At 44.0% G+C, this 17,770-nt stretch overlaps 1 protein-coding gene across 1 annotated transcript; it reads left to right on the forward strand.

Moving 5' to 3' along the window:
• Positions 1-1,134: 1,134 nt before the first annotated feature.
• LOC127692484 (gamma-crystallin E) lies at positions 1,135-3,640 on the forward strand. Its single transcript, XM_052192869.1, has 3 exons — positions 1,135-1,143; positions 1,233-1,475; positions 3,368-3,640. Exons 1-3 carry the CDS (start codon positions 1,135-1,137, stop codon positions 3,638-3,640), a joined length of 525 nt encoding a protein of 174 aa, XP_052048829.1.
• The last annotated feature ends 14,130 nt before the right edge of the window (positions 3,641-17,770 follow it).

Here is a 17,770-nt window from a genome sequence, read left to right on the forward strand (position 1 = left end):
AGCCAGAACGTCAACCTTGTGCCAAGATTGAGAGGCCTTGCTTTAAAGAGAGTGAGAGAGGTACCTGTTGCTGTTGGGAGTCTTGGGAACAGGAGGAGAGGGCCCAGTCCCTTTAGCCAGTGCACTCACTACAGGACAATCAGGTTTGCCCCCCAGGTGATGAAGGCAGCGTCTTTACAAGGTTGTGTGATTCCAAATGTCCTCCTTACAGGTTGTTACTGTGCATTTATCTGGCAGCTCCAACAAACTGATGTTTTACTGCAAAGTCAATGCAAATAGAAACTTAGCAGTGTAAAACGGACTGTGAACCCCAAGACTATGTCTCCTGCCTGCGCTGAGCCAGGCATGGGGGAGGCGGCTCAAGCAGATGGGTGTGGTCTCACACTGCCCCCCCCCCCAACAGAACTGAGGTGCCTAATTTTAGCATTTCCTTAGTCCCATTAGTTCTCCGGTTCCTAGCTGATCAGCACAAAACTTATAAGAAAGCTCTTTTTGTTGTTGTTTTTTTTTTTTTCAAGATTTCTCTGAGCAACAGCCCTGCCTTTCCTGGAACTCATTTTTGTAGACCAGACTGACCTGGCCTTGAACTCATACAGACCTTCCCCTGCCTGTCTCTGCCCTCTAATCCCCGCCTGCCTCTGTCTCCGGGGTACAGGACAGAGAAGCCGGTTGGACTCTCATCGTCCTGTGGAGACGGCACATTCGCCCCTGTCGCCCCCACCTTCCACATTTTCAGGACTGTTAACTATATTGCATTGTTAGTCTATGGCATTGTTTCAAAACTGTAAAAGGTAGCGAAAACATTTCATTACAAATCCTAACGAGTTAAGCATCTCTGCTCTACATCATTTTTTCCCAAATCAGCTTAATTTAAAGGCTGGAGAGGCATCAAGTGACCCTTTTAACCAGGTCAGTGATTCGTCATCCATTCGAAAGCTCTGGAGAGTCTAAGAGAAAACATACAATAACCCACACCTCCCCCACAGTCATTATATAGAAAAGAGGGAAAAAAGTCTCCCCGCGGGCCCCTTTTGTGCTGTTCCTGCCAACGCAGCAGACCTCCTGCTATATAGACCCTGCTCCCAGCCCCACTCACCCAACAGAACCATCCCATCCGACCTACTAACACCAGCCATGGGGAAGGTGAGCCCAGGGCACCCAGGGCCTGGGAAGGGACCTTCCCTAGGGGGTCCAGGCCACATCAGGCCTCTGAACCCTGTCTTGCCTTCCAGATCACCTTCTATGAAGACCGCGGCTTCCAGGGCCGCCACTATGAGTGCAGCAGCGACCACTCCAACCTGCAGCCCTACTTCAGCCGCTGCAACTCTGTGCGCGTGGACAGTGGCTGCTGGATGCTCTATGAGCAGCCCAACTTCACAGGCTGCCAGTACTTCCTGCGTCGCGGGGACTACCCTGACTACCAGCAGTGGATGGGTTTCAGTGACTCCATCCGCTCCTGCCGCCTCATTCCCCACGTGAGTCTTTTCCTAAGGCCCCTGCCCGCAGTCAGTTATGTGGTCCTAGTAACATCCATGACCGGCTCAAGCCTGGAGTGGCAGCCACCTTCCTCTGGTTCTGGGACCTCTAGGCTTTCTAAGTTCTCCAAGGTTCCTTCAAAAACTTGTCCGAAAGTAACGTTATCTGCTGGTAGTTTTCTTTTACTTTGCTAAAATCAAATTCACTATTGATTATCTGGGGAAAACCAGAGCATGGTTTAGCTCAGAGTCTCTGGGCCATGGCTTGAATACCCAGAGGCTGCCTGACGGATTGAGGTTGTTAACCCATGTTTCTTGACTTCATTCTCGTCAGACATGATCACCGGGGCTGAGCTGACAGGTTTAACTGAGTTGTGGTAATACCTGCCAAGGGATGGAGAAGTAGGATTCTAAAGCTTCTGGGACATCAACTGTAACCCAAAGGAAGCCCCAACAGTCTGGATCCCATCGATTGTCTAATAACCTGCCTCAGATATTAGCTGCTGCCTCGTCCTCCCTCCCTCCATCCTTCCCTCCCTCCTTGCCCTGTCCCCTCCCCTCCTCCTCCTCTTCTTCTTCCTCCTCTTCCTCTACCTTGCTACCCCGCCCCCTTCCTTCTCCTCCTTTCTACAGACTCAAAGCACTGGCCTTTCCTTTCCTCTTAAAAGAACATCTTGTCACTAGGGCTGCTCTCTGTGTGACAAGCTGTCCTGAGGATCAGATGTATCTGCCCACATGAGTCCTTTGCAAAGAGCAGAACACTGGCCTGTGAGAGACTGCCTCAAGAGTAGCTGGTCATGCCTGGAGACAGTTGCTAGGAGACCCCTCCCTCCAGTAGGTTTTGAGGATAGAAGAAGAAAAACCCTGAGCTAAGAGGGAAGGAGCAGGGACAGTAAAAGCTGAAGAAAGAGGGTTTGCCCAGGACAAGCGACCTGACCCTGCATTGTGCTACAGCAGTGGTTCTCAACCCGTGGGCCGCGACCCCTTTAGGGTCCTGTATTAGATCTCCCGTGTCTGAGACATTTACATTACAGTTCATAACAGTAGCAAACATTCATACAGTTCATTACAGTTCTGAAGTAGCAAGGAAATTGTTTTATGGTTGGGGTCAGCACAACATGAGGAACTGTATTAAAGGGTCACAGTATTAGGAAGGTAGGGAAGCAACTGCTCTAACGGCTTGCGCTCCTGATCCACACAGGCCTCTTCAGGACCTCAAACATTCATCATTGGCCTTGCCCAATACCAGAGCATGCATTAGAGCTGAGAGACAATGTCAGTCTTGAGACATCCTTGCTTTGCAACCTTTGAGGTGGTAAAGGGCCTGAGGCAACAAAGAAAGATGGAGAGATACTTGGGCTGAGCGTCTTCCAGAATTGGCCCATCCTCTCCATACGGAAGCGACAATTGTGACTTCTCTCCCTCTATTTTCTCCTAATGCCAATAAGATTCAAAATGGTGGTTTTTGCTAAAGATACATTTGGATTTTCACTATAATACCAAATTAATTTTATACCTTCTAAAGGGATCCTCAGATCACCAAGAATCTAGAGGGGTGGGGGTGGGATAAAAACTGAAAAAAGTAAACAGAAAAATAGTTGTTTAAAATGGTACTGAGGAGGGCCAGTATGTGGGTGGTAATACCAGACTACTCCACGGAGCGCGGTTTATGTCAAAGGAACGTTGGATCCTGATGATCTCACATCTCACTGCGAACAACCTCCTGAATCGTGCACAGGGATCCTAGTATTAGTAGTCTTTCTTTCAATTTAGTCACCTTCCGCATAGAAAAGCTAGGGAGCGCCCCTCCCCCGGGCAGCGCGTGCTGCTTTGGCAAGCTCAGCTCAGGTTTTCTGATGTCCCCTTGTCTGCTGTTTCCTGGACACACACAGTCCAGTTCTCACAGGATCAGGATCTACGAGCGAGAGGACTACAGAGGCCAGATGGTGGAGATCACAGACGACTGCTCCCACCTGCAGGACCGCTTCCACTTCAGTGACTTCCACTCTTTCCACGTGATGGAGGGCTACTGGGTCCTCTACGAGATGCCCAACTACCGGGGGCGGCAGTACCTGCTGAGGCCCGGGGAGTACAGGCGCTACCACGACTGGGGAGCCATGAACGCCAGGGTGGGCTCTCTGAGGAGAATCATGGATTTCTATTGAAATATTTTTACTCTACCATTTTCTCCATCTGGACATTAATAAAATATTTCCTGTGTGTTTCATGCAACAACAGAGTCCTCTGTTCCTTTCACCCTCAATGGAAGGGCGCCGCAAAGCTAGTCGGGAATGATGTTGGTAGGAGCAGAAAAGCAGACGAGAGGACGCGCAACTTTAAAACCAAAGCACAGATTTGGGGGGAGACCAGAAGTGGGGGCATGTGTCTGTAAGAGTTGGGTCCTATTGAGGGCTTGTTACCTGGGGTGGTTTAAGCGTTGGGAAGAGAGGGAGTTGAGTTTCCCTTGGAGGCCCACAGTGGGCCATAACTAGGAGCAACCATTGACGAGTCAGTGCAAGAACATCAGGCAATCCAGACCCGCCTGGCCATTACTGGGGGATCCACAGGGCAGTGCAGTCAAGAATCTAGAGGAAAATGTAACTACGGTTCTAGAAAACAAATCACTGCAGATACAGAAATGGGCTGTGGCCATCCAGAATGGCGGAGGTTTCACAAGATGCCCTGGTCCTGGCTAACACTGGGGTCCTGCCTGGTCACTAGCTTCAAGTGGTAGATTATGTCACTTAGCATTTCTGTGCCTCAGTTGCCTAGGTTGTGAAAGTGAGGTATTAATCCTGGCCTGATGAAGTTCAAATATGGATTTTGTGATCTGCTTGTGATGATTGTTTTGTAATGGGGCCACACACAAAGTAACTGCTACCTGCACACTGGACTTGTGATATAAAGGTATACCTTTTTCTTTCCTTTTTTTTTTTTTTCTGTTTTTCTTTTTTTGGTTTTTCAAGACAGGGTTTCTCTGTATAGCCCTGACTGTCCTGGAACTCACTCTGTAGACCAGGCTGGCCTTGAACTCAGAAATCCGCCCGCCTCTGCCTCCCAAGTGCTGGGACTAAAGGCATGCACCACCACTGCCCGGCTATACAATACTTCTTATACAATATTTGCACCAAGGTCAGTTTTTATCAAAGTATAATGAATTGAATTTGGGCTATATCACAGTCTTTCAGGATACTTAGTAAAATTTTTGGACCCTAGACTTCACTCCCTGGTAGCTGATTGTTTTGCATGTAAAATTAAAGAGCCCCAGTCTTAAATCTGGTTTTGTAGCTCAGAGTCGTATCCAAGAGGGTTCACATCTTCATCTTAGATACTGTGTTTTCCTGAAAGATAAAAGTGAATAGAACAGAATCCTTCACACGCACACACACACACACATGCACGCGCGCACACATGTGCACACACATGCACACATACATACATACATACACATATGTTCTCATGCATACATACACAGGAAATTTTCAAAATAAAAGTACATCTTTAAAAAAATAAAAGAAACTTTAAAATTTAAAGAGAATATGAGTTAAAGAAGGAATCAGAGACTTGTGTGCTATTTTACCTATATAGGAGTTAGGTCTTAGGGTATCCCTAACTCAATTAGGAATACGGTTTTGGTTTTTTTTTTTTTTTTTTTTTCTTAGAAGTGCCTGAGATGCAATGAAAGACATCACCCACGTTAGACAATCCCCATCACTTAGTATGGATAAAGCCTGCCTGGAAAACAAGGCTTGTTACCAAGGTGAAGACAGGCTTACCGGATCCGTTTTTGTGAGTTCTAATCATCAGCTGCAGGCAGAACAGCTATCGACCTGCAGACGCCTTACAGGGGCAAGGCCTGGCTGGCGTCTGAGTAGATGGCCTCAGTGACAGGAGAAGACCAGTAGTAGGTAGACCATGGGCCATCCAAATTGTATTTTTGATTAATTAACCAATGGAATCGTAAGAGAATCAAGAAGACATTAACAGATCAGGAGAAAGTCTTTTTGAATACAAAGACTTCAGAACCCAAGTACGATTAAACCAGCTGTCAGTGGAACTCACTTTAACAAGCTAGCTTTCCTCTCGAATGTCGTCATGACCACATTCTGTGTGCAGGCTTTGCTATGGTTTATGGCTTTTCCTTGAACTCAGGTTACCAGGCTTGTGGTAAGGGCTTCTATGCCCTGAGTCACAGTGATGGCACCATGCCTCCCTCCCTTTCCCCTCCTTCCTTTCCTCCTTCCTTCCTCCATCCTTAAGATGGAAATCTGGAAGCCTTTTGTGACACACAGATTAATTAAATGGTGGAAAATTCCTTAAATGTCAACTTTTTCAAGCAGCAGTCTTGTCTCCCTCCACTGAGGAAGGCTGTGCTCTAGAGAAGACCGCCACCTAGTGCCCACTAGAAGAAAGGCAATTGTCGGAGGGCCTTTTCCAGAATCAGAAGGCTGAGCAAGCACTATTTGCACTGTTTAAATATACTGTAAATGCAGTGTCTGTGTGCAGAGAAAACAATTTAATTTTATTAAACAAATATATGTTTTAATTAAAAATAACTATTGAACATGGTGTTTCATGAGAGGCCCGGCGATTATTCGCGGGGGTAGGGGGAGGCGGGGGGGGGGGGGGCAGCTCTAACGGAGAAGCCAGCATTTGTGTTGTGCTCAGTTCAGCATCCCCTCCCCCATCTCTCAGGACCTTACAGATACACATCTGATGTACGAAACTTCGAGTTCCTGGGGAAAGAGATCCTATGTTCTCCCAATGGTTCCTCCATTCACCTTCAATCCCAACCTCTACCTTTCTTAAGGTTTTTCACAACTATTTTTATAGTCTTCCTTTCTTCTGACTGTAGGTGATATATATATATATATATATATATAAATCTTGTTTAGTTTAGTTTGGTATATATACATATATACATACACATACACACACACACATATATATACATACATGCATAAATATATACATGTAGCTTGTTGACTGAGACGGACTTCTTCTGTTTTCCTGTCCCTCTCTCAGTATCTGCACAAGTGCGAGGGAATTCATATCCTGCACATGGTGAGACACCTCAAATGGACCCAGGCACTTTCAGAAACAATGCACAGGGCAGAGCGCTCTTCCTTTCTGGTTCAATGTCGTAGTTCTCACCTTTAAAAGCCGAGGTCCTAAGCCTAAGCTCTGGTTCCTGGTGCTGGTCTGAGTGCTTCTGCTCCCAGCGTCATGGGCATCAAGAAGTATCGATGCAGCTCTCAAGCCCAGCCACATTCTCATACCCTTTGGTATGCATTCCAGAAAACCTTGGAACTGTGCCACAAAATCTGGATCCCTGAGCCCTTCATGGAGCAAGCAGATTCTAGCTTTGAAGCTCACCCTCTTCCATTTAGCATCTGTTTATTGTTTATTTACTTATTTATAAATTACATTTATTGCCAGGCAGTGGTGGCTAGTGCCTTTATCCCAGCACTCAGTAGAATCTCTGTGAGTTCGAGGCCAGTCTGGTCTACAGAGCCAGTTCTAGGACAGCCAGGGCTACACAGAGAAAACATGTCTCAAAAAAACAAAACAAAACAAAACAAATCAAAACAAGTCTATCAAACAAAACAAACAAACAAACAAACAAACAAAATAGTAAAACTTTGCAAGAGCTCGGGGCTTCCAGAGCAGTGACCACCCTTTGTATGAGAAAGTCTCAGGTCCAGGAATAGCAGAGAGGTTTCTGTTCAGGTGAGAACTGAGCTCAACTCTGAGATATCACCTCACCCATAGATGTTTTTATGTAATTGTAGGGAATCTGTTAACCCTACCTTTACATGGAACCCCCTGCCTCAAGAGAAGCAAGTGGTTTTCCAAGATTTTCAAGTTTTTGACATGCTCTGATGCCACTGTGAGTCCTCCAGACTGCATCATAGGTTGTCTGCTTTTCCTTACATGCAGGTGAGCCATGGAGCGGGTCTGTACGGTCCACGGAACGGTCAGGGTAGCTACACTTACCGTTTTTGAAGAGTGAGTTTATTATGTATGTAACAAGTCAAAGAATCAATAGTGAGAGATAGACAGACCAACAGACTGACAGACAGACAGACAGACAGACAGCAACCATGATGAAACTGTGCACTCCAATATCCAGAAGTTGACTGACTGACAGAGCACCCTTAAAGCAACCAGCCTGAGTTCTCAATAGAGAGTCCTCAGTAGAGCACAGGGTCCACTCAGGCGAGGCTTCTAGGTAAAAGGGCAAGTAGCAACAGAAAGGTAATAGTGTTAACCTGGAGGCTTACAACCAGCCAGCAAAAAGCACTTGGGAAAGTTGAGGCAGTCAGCTAGGGTTCCTAATATATGTGCACAGAGGAGAATGGCTGACCCCCTCAGGTGAGGACTCCAGCTAGAACTAACAGCAGAAGGCAGAGAAGGTGTTATCAAAATGAGTGCTTACTGTTGGGGTCCAGAAATCGCCTCACAAACCACATGAACTCTGTATGGATCACCGATCTCCATCAGACAGGGAGAGTTCAGTGAGCACTCGCTTCAGACCTGGTTAACCAGGACCACAGTCCAGATTTGAGAACTGAACCTGTCTAACCCCGACTTAATATCCTGCAGTGTTTTTAAGCCCAAAAATCTACAAATATCTGTGTCAAGCTATTTTATCAATCAGAATTTAGGGATAGGGGATTTCATTCCTTAGGAACATGTCTTTGCTATGCACTTATTACACTGTTTCCACTGGTTAGGATGTTCATCTATAGCAGGTGATTTGCCTTGTTTAACATTCATGTCCGAACTTGTCTACCAGAATGGGACTTCTCTAACATTCATGTCTTAACTTGCCGACCAGGATGTCAGTTGCCTAAGCGCATGTCTCTTTCTGTCAAGTAGGATGTCAGTTCCCAGGGAGGCCTTGGGAACTTAAACTTTACTCCACCCCCCACTCAAAATGGAAGTATTATTCCAAATAGTTTCTTCTATTGGTGCAGGTGTCTCTTTTATTTTGGGGTCCATCCAAGGGGCAGCTTGTAAAGGCAAGTGCTATAAAATGTTATGCATAGATGCAGAAAGTATTGTTGGGTGGTTGGTTCAGGTCCAAGCTTATTGTGGGTAACTACAAAACAGTTCTACTGACATCTATCATGTGTTACAAGGGCACAGAACATAACAGTATATGCAATCAATCTTGGTATTAGAAAGTTTCCTAGTAACAGCAGAAACGTATGAGAAAATTTCCTTAGAATGGCAGATTAACCTGGTAACTGTTACCTAGGCCTTAACAGTCTACCTAGGCCTTAATATTTTACCCAGGTCCCAACATTTACAACAGTCAGCAGAAACCAACTGAAAATATGGAGATCCACCAGTAATGGATGCTGAGGAAGTGAGGTCAAATTCAAGACTCAACTGAACCAGGGGTCTCTAGGCTGTGCGGCTCAACAGTGCCTTAGCAGATGGATGTTCTGTGAAGCCTTATTCTGGACAGATCAGAGCTCAAAGCAGGGAGAGAAACAACAAATAGAGTATTGCTCACTATCACAAGGCTTGCTCAGGAGACAGAATATCTTGGCAGAATGGGGGCTAGTTGCATAATGTCCTTGAGCACACAAGGCTGCACAGCTGGGGTGGGGGCATTTTGTCCTCGGCATTCCTTGGCAAGTGGATGCTTTCTTCCCAGCAGAGTAAACAAAGTTCTATGGGAGCAGAGTTGACACAGCACGGACAGAATGTGAAAGACTATGATATGCAGGTTGTCACAGGGGAAGCAGAGGCAGTTCCCAGAGCTGAACTTCTAGCTTCTCTTTCTCACTGCGGGCACCTTTTTATTATTGCAACTTACAGCTGTTCTCAAGGGCATGATGTCTTCCCTTTTGGAGTTTGGGGGGGGGGGTTGTTTTGTTTTTGTTTTTCTTGATTTCTTTCCCTGTCAGAAGTGTGGGATGGGGTGCATCCCAACCATAGACAAGGAGCCTTGGAGGATACATTGAGACAAAATTCTTTGGATCTTAAATGACAGACAGCTCTGCTTCCAGGGCCAGCTTCTCCGGAGCTCAGACAACACATGGTAACTTTCAATGTAATGTCATTACAGAAGACATGCCTGATTTTCAGACTAGGTGTGCAACAAGTGTTTTCCTGTTGACCTCAGAAGAAGAAGTCTTCTGAAGTTCATGATGTGTAGTGAGACTTAGGGACCAGCCCCTTGCTGGGGTGGTAGCTCAGTGCTATGGGGCTTCCTTCCCAAGTTCGCACAAATCCTGTTCTGATGCCCTCCCACTACTCCCAGCACCAGAAGGTGCAAATAGGACGATCAGAAGCACTTGGGAGGCAGAGGCAGGCAGATTTCTGAGTTCGAGGCCAGCCTGGTCTACAGAGTGAGTTCCAGGACAGCCAGGGTTACACACAGAAACCCTGTCTCAAAAAAGAAGAAGAAGAAGAAGAAGAAGAAGAAGAAGAAGAAGAAGAAGAAGAAGAAGAAGAAGAAGAAGAAGAAGAAGAAGAAGAAGAAGAAGAAGATGTTTACAGTCATCCTCTGTTAATCGATGAGTTTAAGGTAAACCCAGAATACATATGACCTTGTCTCCAAAAGAAGTCAGAGTTGCATCTGTTTGCTAACAGTCAGTTCACCTACTGTCCTGCACTCCCAGTTCTACTGTATTCTTGTACTGTACACTCTTCCTCCTCTACTGTCTGTCTTTCCCTTAAGTAGCTTCCATTTCTTCTCTCTTCTCCTGAGAGTTGGGTGTATCCCATTCTGTCAAATCTTTCTTTGATTCGTCACTTTTTTCTGCCACTCAATTAGACATCACTTTCAAACATGGGTGCCTCCTTCTACAAATTAACTTCACCTTCATTGTCTGGTATTAAAGGCAAGGACTAAGGGTGTGTCTGTATTCCAGTCAGAGGTATTAAAGGTGTATGCTAAAGGCTGAACCCTACCTAGAAACAGGTTCAAATATCCTGTAACATAGCACAAAGGACATGTATTTGCCCCCTCTACACCCCCCAAGAGACAAAGAGCTGGAAATAAGAGACAAATACAAGCAATAGAGGGTGAGAGAGAAGGGAAAGGGAACGGAGAGGGAGAAGGGATATTTGTCCCTGGAAGGAGACGGATGTCTCTACCTCTGGATAGAAAGGAATCAGATATGCCCCATAGGAAAATAGCAGTTTATAAAGGTAAAAGGACAAACTCTGTGTTAGAATGACACCTCATTGATTTGGGCTTGTTAATTAGCTAAAAATTCAATCAGGTGGCTGACATCAATAAAACAAAGACCAACAAATGCTGTTGAGGAAGGAAGGTGGCAGAACTGTTCTCCAGTGCTGGAGGAAAAGTAAAGTCCTTCAGCCAGTATGGAAATCATCATGAGTTACTTCAGAACACTTAAAAAATAAAACTTTTGGTCCAGCTATGCTACTCCTGGGTATGAATGCCAAAGAATCAAAGTGATTACAATAAAACTATCTGTACACCTATGATTTTTAAAGTCACTTTTCACAGTGACCAAAATACAGAATCAGCCTAGGTGCCAATCAGTGAAAGAGTGGATTAAATGTGTGTGTGTGTGTGTGTGTGTGTGTGTGTGTGTGTGTGTGTGTGAGTGTGTGTGTGTGTGTGAGAGAGAGAGAGACAGACAGAGACAGAAAGAGGGAGAGAGAGAGAGACAGACAGACAGACAGACAGACAGATAGACAGACAGAGACAGAAAGAGGGGGGGAGAGAGAGAGAGAGAGAGAGAGAGTACATGATAGAGTTTTATTTAGACATAAGGAAGAGCAAAATCATCTTATTTGCACCAAAATGAATGAAACTAAGTGAAAATCATTTGGTTAAACATAAAAATTCCAAGGCAGGTGGTGGTGGTTCGCACCTTTAATCTCAGCACTTTGCTGGGGAAGCAGAGAGCCAGATCTCTGAGTTTAAGGCTAATCTGGTCTACAGAGTGAGATCTAGGACAGCCAAGGCTGCACAGAGAAACCCTGTCTCTGGAGAACAAAACATAACATAACAAAACAAAACAAAATACCCATAAAAATTCCAGCTTGGAAAGGCAATAGCTCATGTGTTTCATGTTGTGTCATTTTTGAAAAAAACATAAAATGAAGCAAAAACAGCAGTGTGAGAGGCAGGTGGAACCAAGATTCATTATGTCTGTATGTGGGAATGCCAGAATGAGAATCTTATTGTTTAGAAAGTAAGGAAGAAGATCTACTCTTTTTACGTGAAAAAGTGGAGCCTGTTGCCAAAGTTACTTTTGGGTAACACACTGCTATCCATCAGTTTCTTTTGACAATTTACAGAAGTCAATGGGAACTGTTAGAAGCCATCTAGGGAAGGTTAAAGACATGTGAGTGAATTTTCTGGAGATGGCCCACCATTTTGTATGGTCTGTGATGGGTGAGCTCTGTGAGGCAAGATCCCAGGAGACTTTATCTCGGGATTGCTTCTTGCTGCTTATATGCCTTTTCTTGTCACTATTACACAGCCTAACGATTCCTGAGCATTAGCCTACTGTGGAAGGCAAGGTTCCTTCCCAGTGACAGTGCCTCTCTATGATGAGCTGCTGAAAACTTAATCTATAGCTTCCCCTTTAAGAAATACAGAGATCAGCCTGGCTGAGGAGCTGAAGCTGACCTTTGGTATCTAGAGAGCAGAGTTTTCTGAGAACACAAACAAAGTTTTAATGTTTAAAGTGACCAAGCTGTTCTGACCCCAAGACAAGACAAAATAAAAGTAACAGTTCTCTGAATCACCCCCCTGCCCCTCCTGCTACTGGGTTCCAGAGAAGGCCACAAACTGTCAACAGTCTTATTGCAAAAATCACTCTTGACTTGTAAATTTAAAAATATATGACTCATAGTAATCCAGCCCCCCTTGCAAATAGGGTATAAAAGATGTATGCTTTCTTTATTTGGGGTGACTCTCTCTGCGAAGATGAGTGATCCCACGAACGTGGAACAATAAACCTCATGCTCTTGTATCAGTCTTTCATCAAGCTGAGGGGTTGCATGCCTGAGCTCAGACCGAGGGGCCTGTTGAATTCCAACACTACTCTATTGGACAGATTCTCTGCAGTTAAACATGAAGATATACTCTCATGTAGTAATGCTGTATAGACAAATTGATGATCTCATAATTCCTAATTATGATTTTATAGAATTCCTAAATTTATATAAATAAATTCAAGTCCTCTATAGTATAAAAGTTGCAAATAAGACCTGATAACCTTCAAGTACCATGGCCTAATTACACTAGAAAAATAAAGCAGGCTTGAAACAAATTTACAGTCAAGGAAAACGTTTCTTATAGGTTAGGTCTGAGACCATTATCTAGTAACTAAAGGTCATAAATTGGGTAATTTATTGTAGGAACAAGCAAAAAATAAATAAAACATTGACTGGTTTATCCATACAAAACTTCAAAAGTAATAAGACAGAAGAAGGCAGACAAGTTGTCTCTTGACAAAACCATGCTAACTTGTGACATAAAAATTATTGCTTTAAATTTATAATGAACTTATCAGGGAGTGCTAGTAAGAGATAATGAACATTAGTGAGGTATTCATATTAATGGAAAGACATGTAAACAATTCTGCTGCTATTTCTTAAGCCATCAATTTATGACATGAATTTATATGACCTTAAACTTACTATGAATTTATTGGAATGTAAAAGTATTTAGCAAATCATGTAACGAATTATTCTGCTGTAACAGTTCTACCTTATAGTTGTATGAGGTAGTCTTTTAGAAACAGGATATATACTGAGAACAGAAAATAAAGGTTATTGGAGCTTCTTTTTCTGCTTTATCCAAGAGTAAACGAGTGTTTTTTTTTTCTGTGTGCATGAATTTTCTCCTTCTTCCTTTTTTCATTCTTTCTTTCTCTTCTTTTCTTTTCTCTGTGGTTCCTGAAGAGTTAATGAACTCCTTAGTCGCATGAGTAATAAGCCAGAAATTCTGTATGTGGCAATAAATGATAGTTCCTTCATCCCCATACTACGGTTTGGAACCCCTGTGCCTCATAAGATAATAATTATGTCTTGAATTTAAGGGTTTATGAGCAAATTGACCCAGGATGCATGGAAACTGGTAGGGACTTTTAGATTTGCTCCTGTGTAGAGAGCCTCTTCAGGGTGCCAAGGAAACGGGGCTTCAGGCAGGAATCTGACATTAGGCAATGAATGAGGAGGAAGTAAGCTCAAGCAGGAAGCTGACATTAGGGCACGATAGGGAAGTAGGTTAAGGCAGGAATTTTAATCTTAGGGCAGAACGAAAGAAGTAGGCTTCGGCAAGATTTTGATCTTGAACAAGGAAGTGAGCTCAGGTATTTTGGTCATTCCTACACACCCTTGGAAACAACTGTCACTGTGGAGTAATTGAAGGACTTTGCTTACTGCCTTGACTATTTTGTGTTTACTGTCTTGCTCGATCCTCATTGTACTACTATTATCCTTAGCACTTGCATGTAATTAAAATGGTATAAAAGTGGATTGGAAAAAATTAAACCTGCCGTCAGTCTCAGAATTGACTGGGGTCATGCTGCAGCACTGTCTAATTGTCTCTTTTCAATCCTCACTCCTGCGCTGGAGGACCTGTTGACTGACTGAGCCGGCTTGGCCACTCCTGCTTGACTCAAACTCACAGGGTCGGCAGATCAGAGCTATCCACATGTAATAGAGAAGGCTGTCTTTTTGCTGTTCCATGGGGACTTATGTGGACAGTACTGTTTATACTGGGCTCTGTTAATTCTTTAGTTTCAGCCTGTTTGGCAGTAAATGGAAAGCAGCTATCAGCCTTGCTGCTGTGCTTTGAGTTTGATTGCAAAGGGATTAATGACATAGATTATTTCTGTAATTCAAGTAATTACTTGATCAAGATAAAATACCTGTAGTAGGACATACTGGAGATGTGGTTTATGAAAAATGAATAAGTTGCATTCTGATGAGGAGCAGGGGCTGAGTGAGTATCACAACACAAATTTCAGACCTATGTTGAAATAGAAGTTTTCTACTTTCACATTAGAAACATTTACTGAAAATTAGGGGATCCAATATTCTCTTCTTGCCCCTGCAGACACCAGAAAAGTGATGCATAAAATACAACACTATTTTGTGAGCAAACTATATTTTAATAAAGCAACTCCAAATCTTCACTCTGTGTTCCCATTCATGACATCTGAATCAAAATACTAAAGCAAGGTCTCATGGGAAAATGTTTCCACTCTGATTTTGTCCTTGGGTGGCAAGGACTAGCATTTAAAGCTTGAGTCCTGGTTTTCTCACACAGAAGACATCTGGATCTCTTCTGAAGGAATTTTTACATAAGAGCATATATAGGTTGAAAGAGAGGTTAGGCTCAAATATACCACAACCTCAGTTATAGCCTCAGTAAATCTGTAAGGGTCAGTACAACTTACAGAAGGACAATCCTGGGCTCAAGAGAGGCCAAAGAGAAAGGCGTTAGAGCTGGAGAGATGACTCAGTGGTTAAGAGTACTGTCTAATCTTTGCAGATTAGCCTGAGTTCAAGTCCTAGCACCCACAGAGTAGCTCACAACTGTCTCTGGCTCCAGTTCCAAGAGGTTAGATCTTTTACATCTTGGGTTGGAATATCTTGCATCAGCAGGCACCAGACAAGTGATACATAGACATAAATGCAGGTAAAACAATCACACAGGTAAGATGAAATAATTCTTTAATGGAAGACTATCGAAGAAGAACATTATGCTATTTTAGATAGATTTCATATGTTAGAGAAAACAATTCTTGACAGATTATGTGGGGTCTTGTCTTAGGGTGGTATTGCTGTGAAGAGACACCATGACCACAGCAACTCCTATAAAGAAAAACATTTCATAGGGGCTGACTTACAGTTTCAGAGATTTAGTCCATTATCACGGTAGGTATCATGGTGGCATGTGTAGGACCTCCGTTTGTGGACACCCCCACTCCATTCTCGAGATAGCGTACACCCAAGGAAATGCAAGAGACTGACTTGATGCAAACACATGAGGTAGTTTATTATCAGAGCTCTGGGCCGACAAGTATCTCAAACAGGAGACAGAGGAGTTGACCCTGAGGCTCAAAAGTTAGGGGTTTATATAGGAAAAGTCAGGGGGGTTGTCAGCGGGGTTTGGTGCGGTTACACATGATTTGCTGATTCAAACATTGGCGTGGGAGGGCGTGGATTCTGGTGCACAGGATAGGCTTTTTGGCATACGTGCAGATCGGGATGTCAGCAATGTAGGAGGGCGGTTTACTTTTGTTAGCAGGAAGGTCACTCTGACATTAGTAAACTGCATCCAAGGGACAGGAGACAGGAGACTCCAGTCCAGATAGTGTATGACCCATAGGAGTTTTCCCAGGCATGCCCCTTATCTTATATGGCCAGTCTGTTTGAGGAATGACTCAACCACAACCTTGCTTCAAGCTTGTCCGGCGTGCACGGGCTCTAAGTCTGTGTGCTGTCTCAACTATGAATTCTGAAAAGTCCCAACTCCCTGCAGCATGCAGGCAGACATGGCGCTGGGGAAGGAGCTGAGAGTTCCACATCTTCTTTCACTCACAGTTCCATGTAAGAGTTTGTCAGCAAAAGCAGTGAGAGCAGGAACTCAAGAAGAAACCTGGAGGCAGAAGCTGATGCAGAGACCATGGAGGGCTTGCTCCTCATGGCTTCCTAAGGCACCCAGGACCACCAGCCTGGGGTAGCCACAACCACAACAGGCTAGCCCTCCCACATCAATCACTAATTAGAAAATGTCCTAGATGCTTGCCTGCTCCTGGATCCTTTGGAGTCATTTCCTCAATTGAGGCTCTCTCCTCTAAGATGACTCTAACTTGTGTCAAGGAGACATAAAACAAGTCACTACAGCACCCAACACTGTGCTTGGACTTAGTAAAAAGGAAGTGTACTTCTTAGCAGTAACTAGTATGTACACCTTGAACTAACTTTTAACACTGACCAAAATTATTTTGGTCTTACCCTTCTTTACATGAAAGGGTTGATTTCGTGGTTTTTTTGTTTTGTTTTGTTTTGGTTTGGTTGTTGTTGTTGTTGTTGTTGTTTCGAGACATGGTTTCTCTGTGTAGCCCTGGCTGTCCTGGAACTCACTCTGTAGACCAGGCTGGCCTCAAACTCAGAAATCTGCCTGCCTCTGCCTCCCAAGTGTTGGGATTAAAGGTGTGTGCCACCACTGCCTGACTAAAGAACTGATTTCTTATAGTATGCATTCTTTTTTCTAAATGAAGTTTTAATGGTTACCCCAATTGTCCCTTTTCTGATGAATATTAACATGGAGGCCTTTGTCAGAATTCCTACCAGAAGATCTGTTTATGCATCTGAATTGAGAGAATGTCTTGGATACTGGAGAGTAAACACAACACTTCCCACAAGACCTCCTTGTCTGTCACTTGACAGTCAGCTGGAGCAAAGTAGCCAGAGGTGTGAGAGAAGACGTATTTGTGTCATGCTCTGAAATACAACATCGAGTTGTTTATCCTAAAGATTCTTGTGTTTTGAAAAATTCATTTGTTTTTATTTTACACATGTGAGTGTTTTGCCTGCGTGTTTGTGCACGGCGTGAATAATGCCCATGTCCATGGAGAGAAGCAGGAGGTGACAGATCACCTGGAACTGCAGCTACAACTACCCTGTGAGTGTTGGAAGCCAACCTGGTTCTTCTGTAAGAGCAACAAGAACCTTCAAACACTGAGCCATTTTACCAGATCCTACCTTACACACTCTTCCCTGCTCCCTTCTCTATGACCTCAGTGCTTAGTTTTCTTTTGTCTCCTCCTGACACCACCCTTATTTGCCTAGAAGTCTCAGTCAGGCAGGACGTGGGAGGTGAGAACAGTCTTTGAATCAGCATTTTTGGGTGGGAGTTGGAAACATTTTCAACATTTAGGGAATTAACAGTAAGACGTTATGGGTAAGTCAATACTCTTCAATCCTTTTGATGGGAACAAGCAAAAGAAACTTATTCTAAGTGCTACCACTTCATTTTCAGACTCTATTTAATGATAGGAAGAAACTAAATTCAAGGCTCCAGGCTCTAGGGGAGCTAGGGATTTCCCAAGAGCTAAACAGCTCCATTGGAAGGAAATAGTTGTTTCAGCCCAGATATCTCAAGGACACCTTCTTTATCTTGCTGGCAGGGTCAAGCTAAGTTCATGTTCCCAAGGCCCAAAAACCTACTCCTGACCTGACTTCCTTGCTCAACCCCTTATTTTAAATATGATTGGACATGGCTACAGGCCACCGCACTCCCCCTCTTTGTGATTTCATCCTTTAAATATGCT

This window comes from Apodemus sylvaticus, chromosome 9 (assembly GCF_947179515.1).
Source record: "Apodemus sylvaticus chromosome 9, mApoSyl1.1, whole genome shotgun sequence".
Classification (NCBI taxonomy): domain Eukaryota; kingdom Metazoa; phylum Chordata; class Mammalia; order Rodentia; family Muridae; genus Apodemus; species Apodemus sylvaticus.